The sequence below is a fragment of the Protopterus annectens genome, chromosome 6.part0, assembly GCF_019279795.1.
Source record: "Protopterus annectens isolate FY-2018-M chromosome 6.part0, PAN1.0, whole genome shotgun sequence".
Taxonomy (NCBI): domain Eukaryota; kingdom Metazoa; phylum Chordata; order Ceratodontiformes; family Protopteridae; genus Protopterus; species Protopterus annectens.
Genome location: NC_056737.1, coordinates 852,995,464 through 853,017,005, shown reverse-complemented (window position 1 = coordinate 853,017,005; position 21,542 = coordinate 852,995,464). Strand labels below are relative to the sequence as shown.

General features: G+C 41.9%; 1 protein-coding gene across 1 annotated transcript in view; it reads left to right on the top strand.

The window, feature by feature from the left end:
- The window catches only part of LOC122803905 (serine/threonine-protein kinase MRCK beta-like), a gene marked incomplete in the record, with an annotated part of 2,302,169 nt that overhangs the window by 1,642,079 nt on the left and 638,548 nt on the right, over nt 1-21,542 (top strand). The window contains 1 exon segment of the mRNA XM_044073588.1: nt 1,309-1,433. Coding sequence (XP_043929523.1) covers nt 1,309-1,433 — 125 coding nt within the window.

Genomic DNA, 21,542 nt, shown 5'->3' with positions numbered 1-21,542 from the left:
AAGCATTACCACCTGCCCCTCTATTCTAAATCTAGGGCTGGTTTTGCCACGGCTATTTTGCAGGGCATGTTGACAGCTCCAGCTTCTTTATGATTTGCCAGCCTCCCTTACCTCTGCTTTGGGATTCTACCCAAGTGTTAGGACTGCAGCAATGTGGGATGAAGAACATAGTACAGTTTTGTACCTACCATAAATGTAGATGTTCGAAGATCCACATTGCTGCAATCCAATTTACCCTCCCTCCTTCCCCTCTGTGTTTAGGGGTGGTTGTGTGGGTGGGGTTGTACTTCTGTAAATTTGTATATATTGTGTATATATATTTGGTACAGGAGTGTTTGGTGTTTTTTGGTTTTGGCCTTATCTTTTTAGGGTCTTCTGACATCTGGGGCAAGAAAAGACTGAGGATATGACGTCGGTCATGCGCATTTGTACCCTGACGTCCTGACGTCAGACTAATGCGCCATGACCGACGTCAGCCTTATACTTTGGTATTCGGGCCGACTGGGACAGCGGACTACCCTAGTGTTAGGACTGCAGCAATGTGGATCTTCGAACATCTACATTTATGGTAGGTACAAAACTGTACTTTTTGCATCCTAACTGTAGTTGGCATAATGGTTAAGGTATTTCCCATACAGGCACAAGGTGCAGGGTTTGATCCCCACATTTAGTAATTGGCTAGGCTTAAAATGGTTCACAAGGGCATTTAGCCTAGTACTAACCTATGACCCCTATGAACCTGTGAACATTTGCATTGCCTGTATAGCTCTCCATTTACTTGAGACAGACTTGGATAACCGAGTCCTGAATGAAAAATTAATTTTTGCAACTGTTAGTGGAGCTACACATCAGGTGAAATTGAAACTGCCTTATGCGAATAGATACTGTTCTCTTGTACTTTTTTTTTTTTTTTTTTTAATGTTAATTTCTGAACTGTGGTCTTAAAATAGACCAGTTTTAAAGCTCTGGTAAGGTACAGTTTACAATTTATCTTTATTCCTTACATCAACGGGAGATTATGTCAACTCCCAGAGTGTCTATATGACAAAGTATTAAAATATATATTTAAGGCAGCTGTCATGTCACATATCAGTATGTTTCCAGAACTTAGTATGTCACATTTACTCATTCACCATTTTCTGTTGAAACAAAATTCAAAATGTGCATGTTATCCTAAACAGAGAAACATGTTTGCTAGCAGGTGATCATTCATGCAAGTAATAGGCTTAATACATTTGTGAGGGACAGGTCATCTGCAGGTATTTCAGCAGATGCTAATTTTACTGTTTCTTCCTGTTTTGGTTAAAGCTTTCATCAGGCGTGGATAACCTAAGAGCCCAGAACAGGCAGCTAGAAAATGAACTGCTGGACCTTGCAGCCAAGAAGGAATCTGTAGCCCACTGGGAAGCACAGATTGCTGAAATTATACAGTGGTATGTATTTACTATTATCTCTTCTTACCACTGCTTATTAGAATGGTAATCTTTACTTTTCTTGTGTTTGTTGCTATTATTATTATTATTATGATGATGATGATGATGATTACTGCACAGCTATGGTTACCTTCCTATGAAATGTACTATTTTTTAAGACATGATATTCAGGCTTACCCAGCAGAAATGCATTTGTTTATGTTGTTTTCGGATGAAAAGTATTAAAATTACTCTAATAAATTTCTGCTTTCCTTTCACCCACAAATTGCAAACTACTTCTCTCCTTTCTGATTCCAGTCTTCAGGAGTCCATTCTTTAACCAGACCCCTCCCAACCTCCCTTCCCCATTACAGAGCTTGCTTCCTCAAGTTAGACACCACGTCTTGAAACATCATGCCTTGTCACAGTAGATTAGTGCCCTTCCTTAACCTTCTTTGGAAGATCTCTGTTCTCTCACCGCTTTGAATTGCATCACTGTAATTGTAGTCAGATTCATGTGGACTTGCTGAAGGTAGTTTCAGTGAGCATGAAATAAAAAACAAAAGCAGTTCACCAGAACCACATTCAGCAAGCAAAAGAAATTTTTTTGTCTACCTTTATCCCCCCACCCCCTGGAATTATACGTACCAACTGCAAGGTTGCTTAACAGTGGAGAAAAACGCAGTCTCCAATATCGCCAAAAGTGGCTTCGGCTAACTGCTTTCAGATTGTTTGCATTCACCGAAACTACCTTTGGCAACCTGACATGATCCCATTGTGATAATCTCAAACCATTCTTCATCTGTTTTTGACTATACTCCCTCATATTCCCCCCTTTTTGCCATCTGTATGATTCCCCATTTTACTTCCTTTTTTCTCAGTGGTTGTTAATTCACCTCCCTGTCCCCTCACAACTGTGTACTCTTTCATTCCCTTCCAACCTCTTTTTTTTTTTCCTCCACTACTCAGTAGCCTTTGTTTCCCTTTCATCATCACTTTTCTTACTTTATTTACCCCACCACCAGAACCCTTGTTTGGAAGCAGTTTGTGGTCCAAAATTGTGTGTAATCCAAATTCTATTAAACTGTCTTCATGCTGCAGTTTTCTGTTCAGATACAAATATCTCCATACTGTAACTTTGTTTACTTCATTACTATTTTGCTGTCCCAGTGTTCTACTGTAAGCCTAGGTCTTTTAAGTGTATGTATGCGAGATTTGCTTAAATATTTCTGTAGTTACTGTTGTTAATTTGATGTCAGTTCTTTCTGGTGTATTGTACAAATGTTTTCAGTACTGTTTACCTGTTACTGTTGTTGTAGTCCAGTCTTTCCTCTACACATCAGCAAAATGTACATAAAAAAAATAAATCCCATTTCTTGATTACTTTCAAGATAATGCATGTTTATATGACTTCACTATTTATTTGGAACTACACTCTCTGCTAGTTTTGCTCTTTTTTGAATTTCTGAGTGTAGACCACTTTTTAGCACTTCCTTGTCACAAAACTGGAAAAACTTGGAACAACTTAGAAATAACACTAAGCAAAAATCAGATAAGACAAAACCTACTAATTTCATAAGCTCCAAAACAAGCATCAACAAAACACCAAGCAGTTTTGAATAACAATAAAAAGTGTTCTGTACCCAGGACAAACTGCCACCACATCCCCAACCATAAATAATACTGACCGCGTAGCCACCGTGTTTAACAATCATTTCACTCAATCTGTACTCTCTTTACTTGAAACCAAACCACCCACTACCCTTACACTCCCTGCCACCCAGCTATCATCCTCTCTTCTTTCTCCCTTCATCCATAACCAACCTCCACTATCAAAGTGCCACCTCCACAACTAAAAACCTCAGCTCCTGCTACTGATAGCTTAACTACTAGCGAATCTCAAAATTACAACCAGTGCCCTTACATACCCAGTGTCCCTTCTGATAAGTATATCCACTACAGAAAACTACCTTCACTTAAAGGTGGACCACTGACCCCTCCAGCTACTGACCCATAGCAATTTTACCTCCCCTGTTCATAATATTAGAAAAATGTAAGCATTTCCAATTCCTAGCCTGTCTCACCAACAACAGACTGCTGTCTACCACATAATACTGTTTCCAACCATACCATATTACAACAGCCTTCCTACTTAGATTCAGAGAAACCATAAACTCTAACAGAAATATTGGCAACCTGGTATTCTCTATCATTTTAGACATGCCAAAAACATTTAACACAGTATCTTACAAACATCTAATTAATGAACTATTTTCTGTATCAGTATCTCAGTGCTCCCTTTCCTGGTTTATTGGCTATCTTTGGCAGACTGCAGGCCATAAAATGGAAATAAGACCCTCACCCCTGTTGTACCTTTCACTGTCGGTGTGCCTCAAAGATCAATTTGTGGCCCACTTCTTTTCAACATTTTCACAAACAACCTTACAAAGCCGTCAAACTTAGTTCTGTAGTCTAGTACATTTATGACACTACCCTCATTTTCTCTGCCTCAAGCCTCCCATTACTTCAGTAAGTGATACAAGACATTTTCATTTCCATTCCATTGAGTTAAGAGAACACCACGTATTTCTAAATGCAAAAAAAAAAAAAAAAATGGAGAGATGATAATTCAGCAGGCAAAGGAGAATAGTATTGCTGGAACTGAATTCAGTCTCAAGTCTTGGTGAGTACCTTCACAAGGTGGACACTGTTTTCACAAAATCTCACCAAGATGACACTGATATTTAAACTGTATTTTATATAGCATATATTATGGACAGAAGTAGGTTAAAAATAAAAAAGATAGCTGGGTGCACAAGACCCAGGATAAAAAGAGCCCAACCCTAGTAGGCACACTTTTTTACCAGGACTAGAAAAAAATGACAGTGTAGAATCCTCAAGACATCGAAACATTCCTACATTGGGGCTAGGCCCGGTGCAAGGGGAGTATGGACCCCTGTTGTAGAAGGAAGTAGTAGTCCACAAAAACTGATAGGCCAAAAAAGAGCCATAAAGACAATAGAGTGCACTATTGAAGATAAGAAAGAAAATTGTGTGTTGTTACTGTTATGCAAGAAGCCCTGAATTTCCTGACAGAGGATATATAGAAAAGTTTGAGAGAAATTAGAGGAAAGAAAAATACTTCCACAAGAAAATCTGTCAGAAGCTTCAAATACAAATTTGTGTTCATTAATACAGCAGATTCGTGAGAAACATTATATCGATCTAGAAACCTTGGGCTGTTTGGAAAAAGAAGTGACTGAGGAAGTGAGAAAATATAAAGAACAAAATCTAGAGACTTGAAAAGTATAAAAAAGAAATATGAAGATAGGAAAGAGAGATCAATCTGACACAGTGCAATATTTATGCAAAGGAGAAAGCTAAATTAATCAGTGCAGAACAGTCAGCCCCAAAGATATTTAAAGAGAAATACAGACAAAAGCATCCAGGTATGGAAAAATTCACAATTAACAAAAAAAAAAGATCACAAAGAGGGAACGTAGAACAGAAGATTAATAAAGTAGAAGTTAAAACAAATATTAGATGAAGATGTCGTTCCATTCATATGTTTCGGTATTCATAACATGAGGGAGTTTGTCGCAGGCTGTCCTGAACGTCTGGCCAGTATACAAAAGTGTAAAGATACTGTTAGGTTCATGCAACGGCGCACATAGGTCCCTATCTAATGTCTGGTGTAATGCAGCCATCAACATGCACCATCCTCAGAACTTTTCTTCCGCCAGTCTGAACGCCATCTTTGGTCATTTGCTCGACAGCAAAGTTGCAGTTTCCAAGTCAGATAAGTGCCCTATTGGGTTTTTTTTGTTTTGCTGAGGTTACATGTCATCTAGGAAGTGCAAGTGTCAGTGTGGAAGGCAAATTTAACATAAGTATTCCCACGTTCTGTGCCTTTTTTGGCTAGGCCCTAACCACGACCATACCTCGTGTGCTATTTGCAAAGCCTTTCTTCCAAAGACCCTTTGCAGCCCTCTCGCTTCTCCCAATTTATATTTAGAAAACCACTGCCTTGAGCATTTAACTTGCGATGCCATGGAAGGTACGTTATGCCCTACAGGGGAGTCTGTTCTTAAAAAGGCCAAGAAATCTAGGCCTCAGGTCTCTGCTGCTCCTCCAATTCCAGACGTCTCTCCTGAGGATGATGTTGGCTCAGAGACCTCAGAGGAAGGCTGTGATTGTTCTGCGGGTACTATTGTGTAGGCTGCAATGGATTCTGGTAACACATCCTTGGGGAAATGCAAATGTCCACAGCGGGCATACAGGGGGAACCCAGGCTAATAGTCTCTGAAGGTCCTAATGGAATTCCACAAATCCTTGTATATGAAGACGTCCCTATCACGATTATCGATTGTAGGCCTACGTTGGGTCCCTTGTCTTTCCACCATATGGATGTTCCACTAAAGAAGAAGCATAAAACTAAGCATTCTTTTTCTTCTTTTCAGAAACATTCTGCTAATTGGCAAGCCTTTTCTCAAGGGCTGTTTAATGCTTTTATGGCCCTTAGGCAATGTCTCTCTCCCTTCTTCACTTTCTCCAGTTTCTTCTAAAAAAAAATGGGATTGAGGATTCCTCAGATGAAGATGATTCCTTTGGGGGATGAGTCTGTGGCATATTCTGCCCAGATAATTCTCCCCATTGAGGTATGGTTCCCCAGAGGAGGAATCAAATGATACAGAATCACCCTGGGAGGATATTATCTTTGGTGGGACCATTGTGAAGATGAGAGAATTTTTTAAGTCGGAATACTCTCAGGTTTTTGAGGTACAAAAAAAATATATTAAGATCTGTTACAAATGGATTCCCCTTCCCCGTCCACAGTATTTCCAGTGCTACCAGCTTTCTTGGATGCTTTCTCCCCAGCTTCTAAGTGTCCAGACTCACAACTTCCTGCCCCTAAAAGGCCAGGTAGGTTTTAAAAAGTGCCAGAAGACTGCAAGTTTTTTTTGTGTGCCCTTCTACAGATCCAGCTACAGTCTCAGTGGCTGCAGATAAGCCCTCATAGCTTTTGCCTTCAAATTCCCTTCTTCTCTTGTATAAGGAGAGAAAAGTTTTGGAAAGGTTGGGGAAAAAAATATATACTTCGACCATGCTTGCCTTTAGGGTCATAAACTTTCAGAAGCATATGACCGAATATACCTTAGCCCTCCTTTCTCAAGCCACTGAGCTCATTTTGGAGCGTCCAGACACTGACACCAAGTCTCAACTTTCTTCCATTTTGGGTTCCTTTGCTCAAGTGAAATGTCATGCCATTAAGTGCAGCTATGATGCAGTGGAAGCATCTGCCATAGCTGCTGCATCTGGCTCTGTCTTGAGGAGATACTCTTGGCTGAGACTCCAGCCTCTACCAGACAATCTCAAAGCTAAAATAATTGATGCTCTATTAGATTCCAAGGCCTTGTTTGGATCTGCAGCTGAAGACCTTTTTTAAGTTCTTGCAAGAAAAGGGCAAGGAGCTCCAGGACCTTAAGCAAATTTTTGTGTCACCAGTTCCAAATTTTCAAAGGAACTGTCCTTCTAAAACTTCCTTTTAAGGCAGCTGTCCAGACCTTTTTCATCTAAGAGTAAAAGAAGTGCAAAAAAAACTTAGTGCCAAGATTACTACTACTCCTGTTCAGAAGCAGCATTTTTTGAGCAAGCCAGGTAGTCTGTCACTACCAGTCTCTCTCCAGCTAGTCCCCACTATCCTTGTGTCTTTCCCTGTCTCTCCCTGCTCGGAAACAGATCACCCAAGACTCCTGGATTCTTTTATTATCCTCAGTGGATACTTCATGACATGGAAGACCCTTCCTTCAGGGGTATTCCTCAACCTCCAAAAGACCGGTTGGAATTTTTTCTTCAGGTGATTCACACGTTGATTTCTCAGGGAACCATTCAAGAAGTACCACCTTCCCAAATAGGGAAAGGATTCTATTCAAGAATGTTCCTAGTCCTCAGAAAAGATGGTTCTTGGAGACCCATTCTAAATCTGTCACATCTAACGCTTTTCTAAAGGTCCCCACCTTTTGCATGCCTACCTTAAACACTGTGCTTCCTCTTATTCTTCCACAGGCCTTCATGGTGTCCCTGGGCATCAGGGGTGCCTATCTTCATGTCCCTATTCTTCCTCTTTACAGGAAATTTGTGCACTTTGCTATTGCTTCCTCCCATTTTCATTTGTCTTCCTTGCCTTTTGGTCTGTCTACGGCTCCAAGGGTCTTCATAAAATGCTTAACTCCTGTTAATGCCTTTTGCAGACTCTGGTATTCAGATCTTTCCATACCTGAATGACCACCTTCTCCAGGGTCATTCTTCAGACAGTTTTACAGAACCTTCATTTCACAGTGTCTCTACTGCAAAGTCTAGGATTCACTATAATCTTCCAAAATCCTTTCTCACTTCTTCACAAGACTGTGTCTTCCTAGAATGGAGAATACAACCAGACAAGATGTTGGCTTCCTTACATTCTCAGAGAGTCATCTGTCTGACTGCTTTCTCTCAGGCCATTATTCTACTTCAGTCCCTGACATCCAGGGAGTACCTCTGCCTGCTAGGCTTTAAGGCATCCACCATTCCCATGTTACTTGTAGCCAAACTTCACATGAGGATGTTCCAGTGGTATCTCAGGTCAGTCTAAATGCAACATGCTAATCCACTAGATTTTTTTATTCCTTTCCTTCCATGCTTAAAAAAAAAGAATTGCAGTGGTAGAATCAACAGGTTACCCTGAATCTAGGGTTTCCCCTCCAACCCCCTCTTCCACCTCAGGAGTTATTCACGGATGCCTTAGACATGGGATGGGGGGCAACCTTCACCTCTTGAAAGGTTCAAGACATGTTGTCTCCTTCCCATATGAAGGAACACATAAACAAAAAGGAGATGAGAGCTCTGGTTTTTGCCCTGCAAACTTTTCATCCTCTTTTTCTTACAGGTCTCTTGAAGTGGTTGACAGACAACACCACAGTTCTTTGGCATGTCAACAAGCAGGGGTGGACCAAGTCATGTTTCCTGTGCAGGTTGGCTCTCAAGGCTTGGGAGTTGGCTACTGAGTATCAACTAACCCTTCAGGCAGTTTACATTCCCTCCAGTCAGAATGTTGTGACAGACGCATTGAGTAAGTCATTGACTCAATCCCACTAATGGATGTTGCATAGGGATGTGTTTTTGGACATTATCCACCAGTGGGGTACTCTCAATTAGATCTTATTGTCTCCCCTATGAACAGACAGCTTCCAGAGTTTTGTGCCAAAGTACCTGATCCTCTGACATGGAAGATGGACACCTTATCCTTCTCTTGGAAGGGGATGTTTCTCTATGCATTCCCCTTCTACAGAAAGTTCTGTTAACGATGCAACAGGACTAAACAAAAATCTTGCTGGTGACTTCCTTTTGGCCAAGACAACATTGGTTCCCCCTTCTTCTGCATTTAGCCAACGGCAATCATTTCAAGTTGCCTCACAGGGTGGATCTACTCACACAGGACAAGGGATCCCCATTTACACCCAGAAATGTCAACCTGTCATCTGACACTGTGTGTGAAAGGATTTTGATCCCTGTCAGACACCAATTTTCTGAGGACATACTGCAAGTTGTGCAGGAGGCCAGAAAACCCAATACTAGAAAACATTACATTTCCAAATGGAAGAAGTTTTCCATATGATGTCTTTCTCAAAACCTACGACCGTAGTCTGTGGATAGTCCAGTGATTTTGTCTTATCTGCGAGAATTACTGAAGACTGGATTATTACACTCTTCAGTAAAAGCTCATCTGTCTGCCATTTGTCTGTCTACCAATGACCCCTCCTTTGGTTTAAAGATTGGAATCAAACTTTTCTTGAAAGGTGTCCTTTATATCAGACCACCAAGGAAACCAGTTCCTCCTCCTTGGGATCTAAATTTTGTCTTAGAAAAACTTACTTTGCCTCCCTTTGAACCAGCAGTTTCCTTTTCTCTCCAACATTGCACTTGGAAGACAGTGCTTCTTTTGGCTGTCACTTCAACCAGATGAGTTTCAGAACTACAGGCCCTTATGGCTTCCTCTCCCTTCACTGTTTTCCACAAGGATAGGGTTTCCCTATGTACTAATCCCTCCTTTGTTTCCGAGGTGGTGAATGAGTTATCACTTAACCAATCCATTAATTTACCTACTTTCTTTCCCTCTCCACAATCTTCTAGCTCGAGGATTTTACACACCTTGGATGTCCATGGACAACTCGGATTTTATTTGGATAAAACCAAGTCTATCAGAAAACCTGATCTCCTTTTCATTTCTTATCATCCCAGGGCTCTGGGCATGCCTATTTCCAAGCAGACTATCTCTTCTTGGATCTTAAAGGCTATTTCCTTTTGTGTTTCATGGAAAAACCCTTACATTTCTAGTTAAGGCCCATTCTACTAGAGCTGTGTCTTCTTCGAGTACTTTTTTCAAGGGTCGAAATGATTCCTCTATTCTGAAAGCAGCTACTTGGTCTTCTGTCCATACTTTCACAAAACATTACAAGTTGGATGGTATATCTAGATCTAGAGCTGATTTTGCCAGGGTATTCTTGAGGGGGTTGTAGAGAGTGCTGCTGTACCTCCTCCCACTTTTTCCTCTGTATGTGCTTTGGTATTCTCCCTCATGTTATGAATACTGCAACATATGAATAGAAGAACATAGAATCTTCTCTCAGCTGTTAGGGGTCGCCACAGCAAAACTCTTCTCCGCTAATGATTGGCAGTAGATTTTTTTTATCGTGCCGAGGTGCCAGCCCATCGCCCAACTTTCAACTAAGGCACGCCCATTCACCCATGTCTTTCGAACGCCACTCTACCACGGGGAGGACATGCAGACTCCACACAGAAGGCGCTCCAGCCGAGAATCGAACAGGAGAACCTCTTGTTGTGAGGCGACAGTGCTACCGCTGCACCACCTAGTTGTGTAAAATCTTACCATAGTCATAGATGTCCTTCTGTTCTATATGTTGTAGTATTCTATCCTACCCCTGATGCTTGCTTCATTTCTGAGTATGTGTTTATCTTGGTTTATTTCAGGTTGATGTTCTTCCTGGGGCATTCAGTTCTGAGGATGGTATGTGCTGATGTCTCCTTTATACCCAGTGTTGGATGGGACCTGTGTGTGACGTCGCACGTACCTAGCATTAGCTTTAGACTTTTGTATACTGGCCAGACGTTCGGGACAGCTTGCGGCAGACTCACTCATGTTATGAATAGTACAACATACAGAAGAGAAGAACATCTATGGTTATGGTAAGATTTTACACAACTATTCTTTATGGAACACTCGTGAAGTGAAGAATTTAATACAGAAAGTCAAACACAGGTTACATCACAGCATGATGGACAATGAGTCCCCAAAATAAGAAGAAACAGGAGGTGCAGGAGATATCTTAAGAAGAAATTTGGACATGGGAAAGAAAGATATTTAATATGGTGCAATATTTATGCAAAGGAGAAAGCAAAACTAATCAATACAAAAGGAGCAGCACCAAAGCTACTTGAAAAGTAGATCAGGCAAAGGCATCCAAACATGGAAAATTTTACAAAACAAAGAATACAAAAACAAAGAAGATTAGTAATGGAGAATTTAAAGAAATAGAAACTGAGGTTATGGATTACATGCGAAGTGAAGGATTGAGTGTAGAAAATTTACCTCTGATAACATTACAGCAGGATAGAGCAGTGGATCCCCAAATTAATGAGAAGCCAGTGGAGCGGGAAACAGCTGATCAGTTGCCATATGAAGATACTTTGGAGCCTTCCACAGGAAACCAGTACAAATGTTCAGTTAAAGTTGTACAACAAGAGAAGGAACAGGAAACTGACAACTCTGACGCAGTCAGTATTGTGGGTTGATAGGCCAGTGAGCTCCCATATGAAAAAGCAATGGCTGACACAGTATGAAACTGAAGAGAATATTCTTTACATATGGATTGTATTCCGCCCAATGACCCAACATCTGGCCTATATACAAAAGTATAAAGCCACTGCCTGGACTTGGGACATCGCATGAAGGCACAGATAGCATTGGCCATAAAAGGGACATCTGCACATACAATCTTTAGAACCTTTACGCCGCCATTCAGAAAGGTGACTCATACGTTCAGTCTGCCATTCGATATTGTGGGTTTCGCCTTACAGCTTCAGGTAAGTACTCTGTAGGGAATTTAATTTGTTGCTACTGCCTTTTGTTGTTGTTAATGTCATCCAGGAAGGGCAAATGTAAGTGTGGAAGGCAAATTCCACATAAGGATAGTCACAAGCTTTGTTCTGTTTAGGTCCTGCTCACGACCATCACACTTGTGCTATCTGTCAGGCCTTTGTACCTAAGACGTTACGTAGTCGTCTGTCAGCCTTAAATCTCTATTTAGAAAACCAGAGACTCAAACATCTAGCTAGGGATGTAGTGGAGGGTTCTGGGAGTTGTTCTGAGTCGTCTGTGAAGAGGAAGGTTAGCAAAACTAGGCCCAAATCTTCTTTGGCTGTGCCTTCTCCCTTCCAACGTATCCCTAGAGGTTGGTGAAAACCCGGCGGTGTGTTCGGGGGCAGAGTCTGCTTCTTCGGCAGGTACCGCAATGGAAGCCGTCATGAATGGAGATCCTAGCATATCTAAGGCTATGCAGACATCTGGTTCAGACGACTTGGGGGAACCATGGCTCAGGAACTGTTCCTGCCCCTCAGGCTAAGGAAGTGTTTGACGTAAGGTGTATGTCTGCCCATTTTCCTCAACAAGAGAAGAATGTTAAGAAGCAGTAGAAGACTAGGCATTCCACTGTTCCTTTCACACCTCTGTCAGATTGGGATGCTTTCTCAGAGGGTCTCATTAAGGCTCTGATGGCTTTGAGGCCCCCAGCTTCACCTATTTCCGTGCTAGCCTTTTCCTTGTCTCCTATGTTAACATTAGGGTCTCAAGGGTCATCTTCTGTGCAGACTGTGGAATATCAGATTCATGATTCTGATTCTGAGTAGGTCTTCTTCAGATGAAGACTCTTTAGCATACTCCACTCAGATTCCTTCCCCTCTGGAATATGCTTCTCCAGAGGAAGAGTCAAATGGGGGAGATTCTCCCACGGTAGAGGTTTCCTTTGGTGAAACTGTTAATAAAATAATGGATTTCATTAAGTGGGCTTCTTCTCAAATTTCAGAGGAGCAAAAGAGATATGATATTTTCCATTCAGAGACTCCTGCTCCTTCAGCAGTCCTGCCAGTCCTCCCAGCTTTCTTAGATGCTTTGGCATCTGCATCTGAAACCCCAGACTCTCAAGCTCCTGTCCCTAAAATGCGTGACCATTTCTATGAAGTCCCTGAGAATTGTACGTTTCTTTTTCAATACCCTTCAGTTGATCCAGCTGTGGTCTCCATTATTTCTGACAATTCTTTTTGTGTATCCCTTTCTTTCTTCCTTCTGACAAGGGAAGTAAAATTTTGGAAAGGTTGGGGGAAGATCTATACTTACTCCACCTTGGCTGTTAGAGCTATTAACTACCAGACACACATGTCTCTGTACACTCTGGCCTTGCTTTCACAGGCTCTCTCCCAATTACCTGATTGAGAGGCTAAGTCACTGACTCTTTCTCTTTTGTCTGCTCCCTCCCAGGTAGCTAGACATTCAATAAAATGTAGTTATGATGCAGAAGAGGTATCTTCCGGGGCTGCAGTTTCTGCTTCTGTTCTCAGGAGGCATTTCTGGCTGTCTCCAGTCACTCCCTGATGCATTAAGGCCAAATTGCTTGATGTTCCTTTGGACAATTCTGCCCTCTCTGGCAAAGCAGCTGCAGAATTCTTTAAATCTGTAAAGGAAAAAGGGTTCCATGATTTGAAACATTTACTCATTTCTTCAGTCCCTAAATTCCATAAGACTTTCCCTGCCATGACTCCCTTTGTCAGGAAAACTGCTCGCTCCTCTTCTTCTACTTCTTCTGGAACTAGGCCAAGTAAGTTTTGTGGGAGACCCCAACAGGCTAAGGCTGTAGCTTCTGCTCCTTCTCCTCAGCAGCCATTTCAGCCCAGGCAAAGTTCTCTGTGATGTTCAGCTCCCTCTTCCAAGTCATACTTCATTGCCTCTTCACCTTTCTCTTTCCCTTGCAGTTTTGATGGAAATCACTCAGGATTCATCGGTGATTTCATTTATCAAACAAGGGATACTTTGACTTGGGAGACTCTTCCTTCCTTTCAGGGGACACCTCAGCCTCCCTCCACTCAGTTGCATCTGTTTCCTCTGTTGCTTGCTCAACTTTCCAACCAAGGGACCATTCATCCTGTTCTTCCAGACCAGCAGGGAAAGGGCTTCTACTCCAGAATGCCTCTTGTCCCAAGAAAAGAATGTCCTTGGATGCCTATCCTAGATCTTTCCCTATTAAACACTTTCCTTGTGGTGCCTTCTTTCGGGATGCTGTCTGTGCAGTCTGTTCTTCCCCTGGTTTCTCCTGAAGCTTTCCTAGCTTCTTTGGATCTCAAGGATGCCTAGCTGGATAATCCCTATTCACCCACAGTTCAGGAAGTTCTTGCATTTCTCGAAGGGTTCTTTGCACTTTGTTTTCTGCCTTGCCTTTTGGTCTTTCCACTGCTCCAAGGGTATTTACAATGCCCCGCCCCAGCCATTGCCTATTTACCCCTACTTGGATGAGATCTGCTCTTTCTGGCCAGCAGTCCAGACCTGTTACTCCAACACCTGGATCTAATTATTCCTATTCTGCAGGGCTAGGGATTCTCAATAATTTTCAAAAAGATCAACTACAACTCCAAGTCAGGCTCTCATATTCCTGGGGTGCAGGTTCTGGACAGACTTGATGATGGTTTTTCTCCTTTCAGGAAAAAGTAGCTTCGCTCATAGTATACATGGAGTCTCTTTTGCCCCTTTCTTCCATCACAACCAGGGAGTTTCTGAGACTGCTGGGGTTCATAGCTTCCACAATCCCTATGCTGCCTTTTGCAAAATTGCCTATGAGAAAGTTCCAGTGGTTTCTAAAGACAGTTTGGTTTTAACATGCTCATCCTTGGGATATCTTGATTCCTCTTCTGCCCTGCCTGAAGATAGAGCTACGTTTGTGGATGCAGCAACTCAGTCAGAACCCTGACTTACCACTTCAGGTACTTCAGCCAGCTCAGCAAGTTTTCACATATGCCTCCGTTAGGTTGAAGAACAACCTTTGCTTTCAGGTAGGTACAGAGTCTGTGGTCACACTCTCAAAAGAGGGAGCACATCAACATCAGAGAGGTGAGGGCTCTGATTCAAGCCCTGCAGACCTTTCATTCTCTCTTCTTTCCAGGACACTTAAGGATTCTTACAGATAATACCACTGTCCTTTGGGTACATAAACAAGTGGGGGGCACAAATTCTTACCTTCTTTGTCAACTAGCCATCAAAGCATGGGAATTGGATATCCAGTACAAAGTGACATTACATGATGTGTACCTCCCCTCTGCTCAGAACTCGGTGGCAGACGCGTTTAGCAGATCCATGACACAATCCCACGAGTGAATGCCTGACAGGGATGTGTTCCTGGATCTAGTTCACTGGTGGAGTATTCCAGAAGTGGACCTCTTTGCCTCCCCTCTAAACAAACAGACTTCCTCTTTTTTTCTGCCAGGATCCCTCAAAATCAGACTTGGAAGGTGGGCGGTTTATGGTATCCCCTATGGAAAGGGATGTTTCTTTATGCATCCCCCCTTCCCTTCAAATCAGTAAGTCCTGTTGAAACAAAAATCTTGCTAGTGACCCCTATTGGCCACGACAGTACAGGTTCTCTCTTCTTCTGCAGTTAGCCAAGGGTCACCAGTACAAGTTACCTCACCTGGTGGGCCTACTCACTCAGGACAAGGGATCCGTGATTCTCCCACATCTGTCAACTCTACAAATGATCTTGTGGGTGATCAACTTTTGATTCCTATAAGGCACCTGTCGTCTAAGGATGTGCTTTGGGTTTTGCAGGAGGCCAGGAAACCTAATACTAGAAAATTTAGCATTTCCAAGTGGAGAAGATTTTCTGTCTGGTGCCAAGATAGAAAAGAGGATCTCCTCTTTGTGGATATTTCTTTAGTGCTTTCCTACCTGTTTGAGTTACTTAACAGTGGTCTTTCCTATTCATCAGTCAAAGTCCACTGTTCTGCTTTGTCTACTTGCTTGCCATTAACTCCCCCCTTTGCTTCCAGACTTTTTCTTAAAGGCGTTTTATAAATGAAGCCTCCCAGGAAACCAGATGTTCTTTGTGTTGCACTGTTGCAGTCATTACATTTGGGTAATCTGCTGGCAGGTTGCCCTCAGTCGGCCTGAATAACAAAGTCTTGGATCCTGCGTCGGTTGCTGTCTCCTCTTCGATGACGTCACGGGTATAAAACATGCAGCCGACGCCATTTTATTCAGTCTTTCTTGCTGCGCGGTGCCCGAAGCAGCAGTTCGCAAGTGCCAGTCGGCCGACTCCTGAAATTTTCGTATTCGAGTTTCAGAACCAGAGTTTCAGAACCAGAGTCTTAAAACTAAAGCTAAGCATCCCGTTGGGGAAACTTTTTCTTGCTCCTTACTGATGTCAGTAAAAGTTAATAATTGCATTACTTGTGGGAAGAAAATACCTCATAAGGATTTTCATTTGTACTGTATTCCTTGCCTAGGCCCTGATCACTGCGTGCCTTGCTGTCGGTTTTGTGCTAGAGTTAAACAACGCACTATTTAGCATCGGTATATTTTTGCTTCTAAATATTTTGGTTCAAGATTTAATTATTCTGAAATGTCATCAGTTAGCAATCCGACTACCGGAGTTCATAAAAAACTCAAAGAAAAAGACAGAGACAGACCGTCGAGGGCCAAAACCGACGATGAAGCTTCTCCTAAGCCAGTTGCCGGTTCACCGGTACTCACTGAGGCGCTTTCGCAAGCCCCTGATACCCACTACTTTTAAGTTGCAGGCCTCTACCGAGACCCATTCGGAGTCCGGTATGCCATGAGATTCTCAGAGTATTGAGCCCGCGGATGTCTCTCCCTTGGATGGGTCCGGAGCCGCCGAGCAGGCACCGGCTTCTGAGGGTGTTTTTAGGCCTCAACATTTTTATATTAAACCGATGCCAGCGACAAAAACAAGGTCAAAAACAACTTCTATGTCTAAAAAACCATTGCATGAGCCACGTGCTCAGTCCTCTATGCTTAAAAATCAGATGATCAAAATGGCTGAGGATTTAATTACCTTGATAAAGGTGTTCCCACCCCCCCCCACCCCCGCTAAGAGGCCTAGGCAAGGCACTGATTATGAATCTTCAGATCAGGTTTCCATTTCTTCTGATCAGGAATTTTCTATTCCACCCTATGAGGATTCGGATGCAGAGGAATCCATCCCATCTGCATCTCCTCCTGAGGATTACTCTTTTGGAGAGACTTTGCATACTTTAAGGGAACATTTTCACTGAGAGATTCAGGACTTCTCTGAATCAAAAAAGAGGCTTAGGGATTTCCTTCTTCTTCCTCAGCAATACCTCCTGTATTAGACATTGTTGATGGTGTTCTCGGAATCAAGCATGACTCCTGATTCCCTGCCTTCGACTCCTAGTAAGCCAGATAGATATTATAGGGTTCCTGACTCCCGCAAATTTCTTTTCAAAAATCCTGCTGCTGATCCTGAGACTATTTCTCAGGGTCCCAGTGGCGTAAAGGCCTCTACAGCCAAAAGTCCTACCCCTTCTGATAGAGATTCCAGGATAGATGGGGTAAGAAGGTTTATACATCTGCATCCTTTTCAATCGGGGCTTTAAACTGCCAGTTTCATATGCTTAAATATTAACAGCATGTTATGGGCTTACTGAAACAGAAATTATGTTGATTTCTGATTCTGTGGAAAGTAAAGAATTACAGGAATTATTGCATTCACCAGAACAGGTTGGAAAGCATACTTTGCAATGTGGTTTTGATTCCTTGGAGGCCTCTTGTAGGGCCACCGTTATTGGATCTGTAATTAGAAGGCATGCCTGGCTCAAGGAGCAAAATCTGCCTGATCATGTTAAAGCTAAATTGTTGGATGCCCCTTTGCAGCATGATACTCTGTTTGGTAATAAGGCAGAAGAGGTTTTAAAGAAAATGGAAGACAAAGATAAATCTATGCAAACTGTAAAAGATGTCTTGCAAGTACAGCCACCCAGGTTCAGTAGGCACTGGCCTACTAAAAATTGGTCCTTTTCTGTGTCCAACTGAGCCACTCAGGACAAATCCAGGCATTCAAAAGGCTCCAGATACCAATCACAGGGTTCTTACAGGTCAAAGCAATGGGTTGCCTCCACCTCCAAATCTGGAGGAAACAAAGCACAACCCTACAGTAAGCAGTCTCAATGACTCCAATACCATCACTGTTGCATTTAACATTTTACCTTAAATGAAGACAAGACACTTCTTCCTCTCTTTCAGTGGTATTTATTACACACATGTGGGAGCCTAATGGAAAGTACCATGGAGACTCCCTGAACAAAGGAATGCATAAGTTTGTATACTGGTGATACTGCTGACAGTACAAAAATATTAACTAGACCAATTAAATTAGTACAAAGGACAATTAACCAATCAGTGGTTTACCCGTAGGCTTAAAGCAGTTCACATTACTACATTTCTAGACAGAGAAAGAAAATTGGCTACACTTCCATAGAAGGCACATTTCCTGCTTTCAAGCAGGTTCCTGTTTTTCAGTGCTTTCTACTATTTACAGTTCACAGTACAAAGTTCATCTCAATGCATACAGATTGTCACGTACTCAATTTCCTTAAGCACATACTTTGGCCATTCATATTCTACAATCCCCCATTTGATGCTGTGTAAGCATCACCATTTAGTCGATCATACATTTGCCCGAAGTCTAACATAACCATGTGGCTGGTTCCTTCAACATTTTCACACATTTTTATTTCATCATCCATATTCATAACTGCAGCATGTAAAACTTTGGCACCTTTTTAGTAGTCTTAAAATACATTAATTTCAAAATCAATGCTTTGATTAAAAACACAACATGAAAAGCAATAAGAGTTAATACTGCAATTAATAAAATTAACTTTAATAGTCCACCTCCCCAACCTGAGAACATTTTGGTTAACCATGCCCACGTTGAGTTATCGGCCTCCTTGGCCTTAGAGAGTTCGGAGACTCTCTGAATGAGTTTGAGATGACTTTCAATTTCGTGCTGATTGTCAGGAATAAATGTACAACACTCCTCCTGGATTAAAGCGCAAGTTCCGCTTTTCGCCGCTAGGGTGAAATCGAGAGCCATACGGTTTTGAAGGACTACAGCTCTCATGGCAGTCAGTTCATCAGTCACTAGTTCTAAAGCAGAAAATGTGGCATTGCTTAATACTTCAAGCAATTTAGACAGTTTTGTCAGTTCTCAAGTTGATTTTACTGCTCCGTATGCTGGAATTATACCAGTCCATGATATGACGTTATCACCCAAGTCCATATGAGATAGTCCTTTGGTGCCAGCATGAGCTAAGTCATGATGATAAATCCATGAAGCGTTAATTTGGCCTACCGGATTGGCAGGCTTTTTGACCTCGCGAACATTCTGAATTTTTTCTTGAGGTAAAGTAGATGTATGTCGAATGGCTGGGACTAAATAACCTATGAAACAGCTACCAGACCAGTTTCCTGGTAGCCATTTATAGGCTCTTCTATCACACACAAAGTAGCAATTTTCCACCTTAGTGGTGATATTACTATTTGTATAACCTTGTTCAGAATGAAACACCTTCTTATCGATCAATCCCAGCTGTTGGTATAGAACAGAATTATTTCTTACCTCTTCATATGTTTTATGTACCAGTTCACAAAATAAATCATAGGTTTTATTACATTAGGAGGAGTTATTGTTACATCTGTAGGGAACTGTCACATTACAAAAACTCCATCCTACCTTGACTTTACCAAATTTCTGAAAACACACAGTTCCATTTCGACCGTTAAACAGATGTAATGCTATCCTGTCTTTTGAAGTGACATTTGAAGTGTCATAGATCAGATTAATCCCGGTTTCATTAGTCCCTAAAGGGACTGTACTTAGCATCAATCCCACATGAACAGTAGGAAAAGCAGTACAGATACAACAGTCAGAGACATTGAGGGATGATGCATAGGCAAATTTAATAGCTTGGTAGGTGTTGAAAGGTGGGTGCCAAATAGCTCACTTGGTGTGATGCGTCCATGGAGCAGGAAATAAAAATGGCCACATTAAAAATAACAGTACAACAAGAATGATCATCAAAATGGCTGTCCAATATGTTTGTGGACATGTTTGTTGAGTCTGTGGAGTGTCAGTAGTTTGGAGTTTTCCAAAAGGGTAAATGTTAGGCATCGTCAGATTCTGGAACAGTTCTACTTTGAGTATGAGTAGCAATGGGAGGAGAATCTGAAGTTGAAAAAGGTAAAGGTTGTTGATCTTCAGACGGCACATCTTTTTTGACGTGTGAAATATGGATCCAAGTTGGAGATCCTTGCAGTCGCACAGCAGATGACATTGTCAGAAGAACCAGGAAGGGCCCCTTCCAGCGCGGCTGGAGTGCTGTTTTTGTAGAGAAGGACTTAACGTAGACCCAATTCCCTGGTTGTAGGGTGGATGCCAGAAAAGGATCAGGAAGATGTTGAGCGGCTGCTATTTGTCGGTGGTGAAACTGTAGGAAAGAAACACGAGATTTGCAGTACAAAAGAATACCATTATCAAATGCATCATATTCAGAAAAGGGTAGTGGTGGAGTCATGGGCATACGCAAAGGGCGACCCATTAGAATTTCATGTAGAGAAAGACCCTTAGTAGGATGCGGTTGTGACCGCATAGAAAGTAAAGCTAGTGGTAAGGCCTGCACCCAAGTTAGGCCTGTTTCTGAAGTGACTTTAGCAAGTCTAGTTTTCAAAGTCTGGTTCATGCATTCAGTAATACCTGATGCCTGTGGTTTATATGGACTATGAAATTTCAGAGTAATGCCTAGCATTGTACACAATGATTCAACTAACTTAGCAGAAAAATGTGTTCCACGGTCAGAGTATATTTGACTAGGAACACCAAAACGAGGTATCAATTCATAACACAATTTTTTTGCAACTAAAATAACATCATTTTTAGCACATGGGTAGGCTTTTAACCACCCTGAAAAAATGTCAATAATAGTCAAAACATATTTAAAACGAGTAGAAGGTGGGAGTTCAATAAAGTCTCACTGTAAAGCACAAAATGGTCCCATTAGTTTTGGCACCGGCTGAGCGGGAGCCAGAGTGCCCTTTGAAATGTTATGTTGTAAACAAATGGAGCATATGCTCAAAAATTGTTGCACAGAAGCAGAAAGTCCTGGGGCAAACCAATCCTGGATTTGTTTGATTAATGCTTGTACCCCGACATGAGCTGGCAAATGATATGCTTTTATAAGAGATTTTAACATAGATGTAGGGCAAATAATCTGCCATCAGGATGTTGCTAAATTGAATCAGAATGTTGGAAACAACTGTGGGCCAGCCATGTTTTTCTTTCTGATTCCGATGCTTCACTTTGTAAAGCTTTCAAAACAGTAGTGTCAAAAGTTACCGTTTGTAAGATAGGCTGCAAAAATTGACCCTGAACAGTATGTGAAAGAGCAGCCTGCTTGGCAGCCCAGTCAGCCAAATTGTTTCCCTTAGCTACTAGGGAGTCATTGGTCTGGTGAGCTGTACACTTGACAGCAGCAATTTTGGAAGGTAATAGTAAATCCTGTAAGAGGTGATCAATATACAGGTAGTTTTTAATTGGTGCCACAGAGGGTGTTAAAAGCCCCCTTTCCTTCCATAAGGTACCAAAATCATGAACAAACACCATGGGCGTAACGTGAATCAGTATAAATAGTAACAGATCTGTCTTTTACATGCATGCAAAAGTGCTACTAATTCCGCAGCTTGTGCGGAAGTGCCAGGTGGTAATTGTCCAGTTTGTAAAACTGCGGATTCCGAGCAGACTGACCATGCAGCCTGGAGTTCGCCAGTATTATTTCGTAAACAGGATCCATCTACAAAAAGAACTAAGTCAGGATTAAGCAAAGGAACATCTTGCAAATCCAACCTAGGAGAAAGAACAGTGTTAACTACAAGCACACAGTCATGTGGTTCGCCCTCGTCACTGGTTGAAATTAATGAAGCAGGGTTTAGTGGTGGGC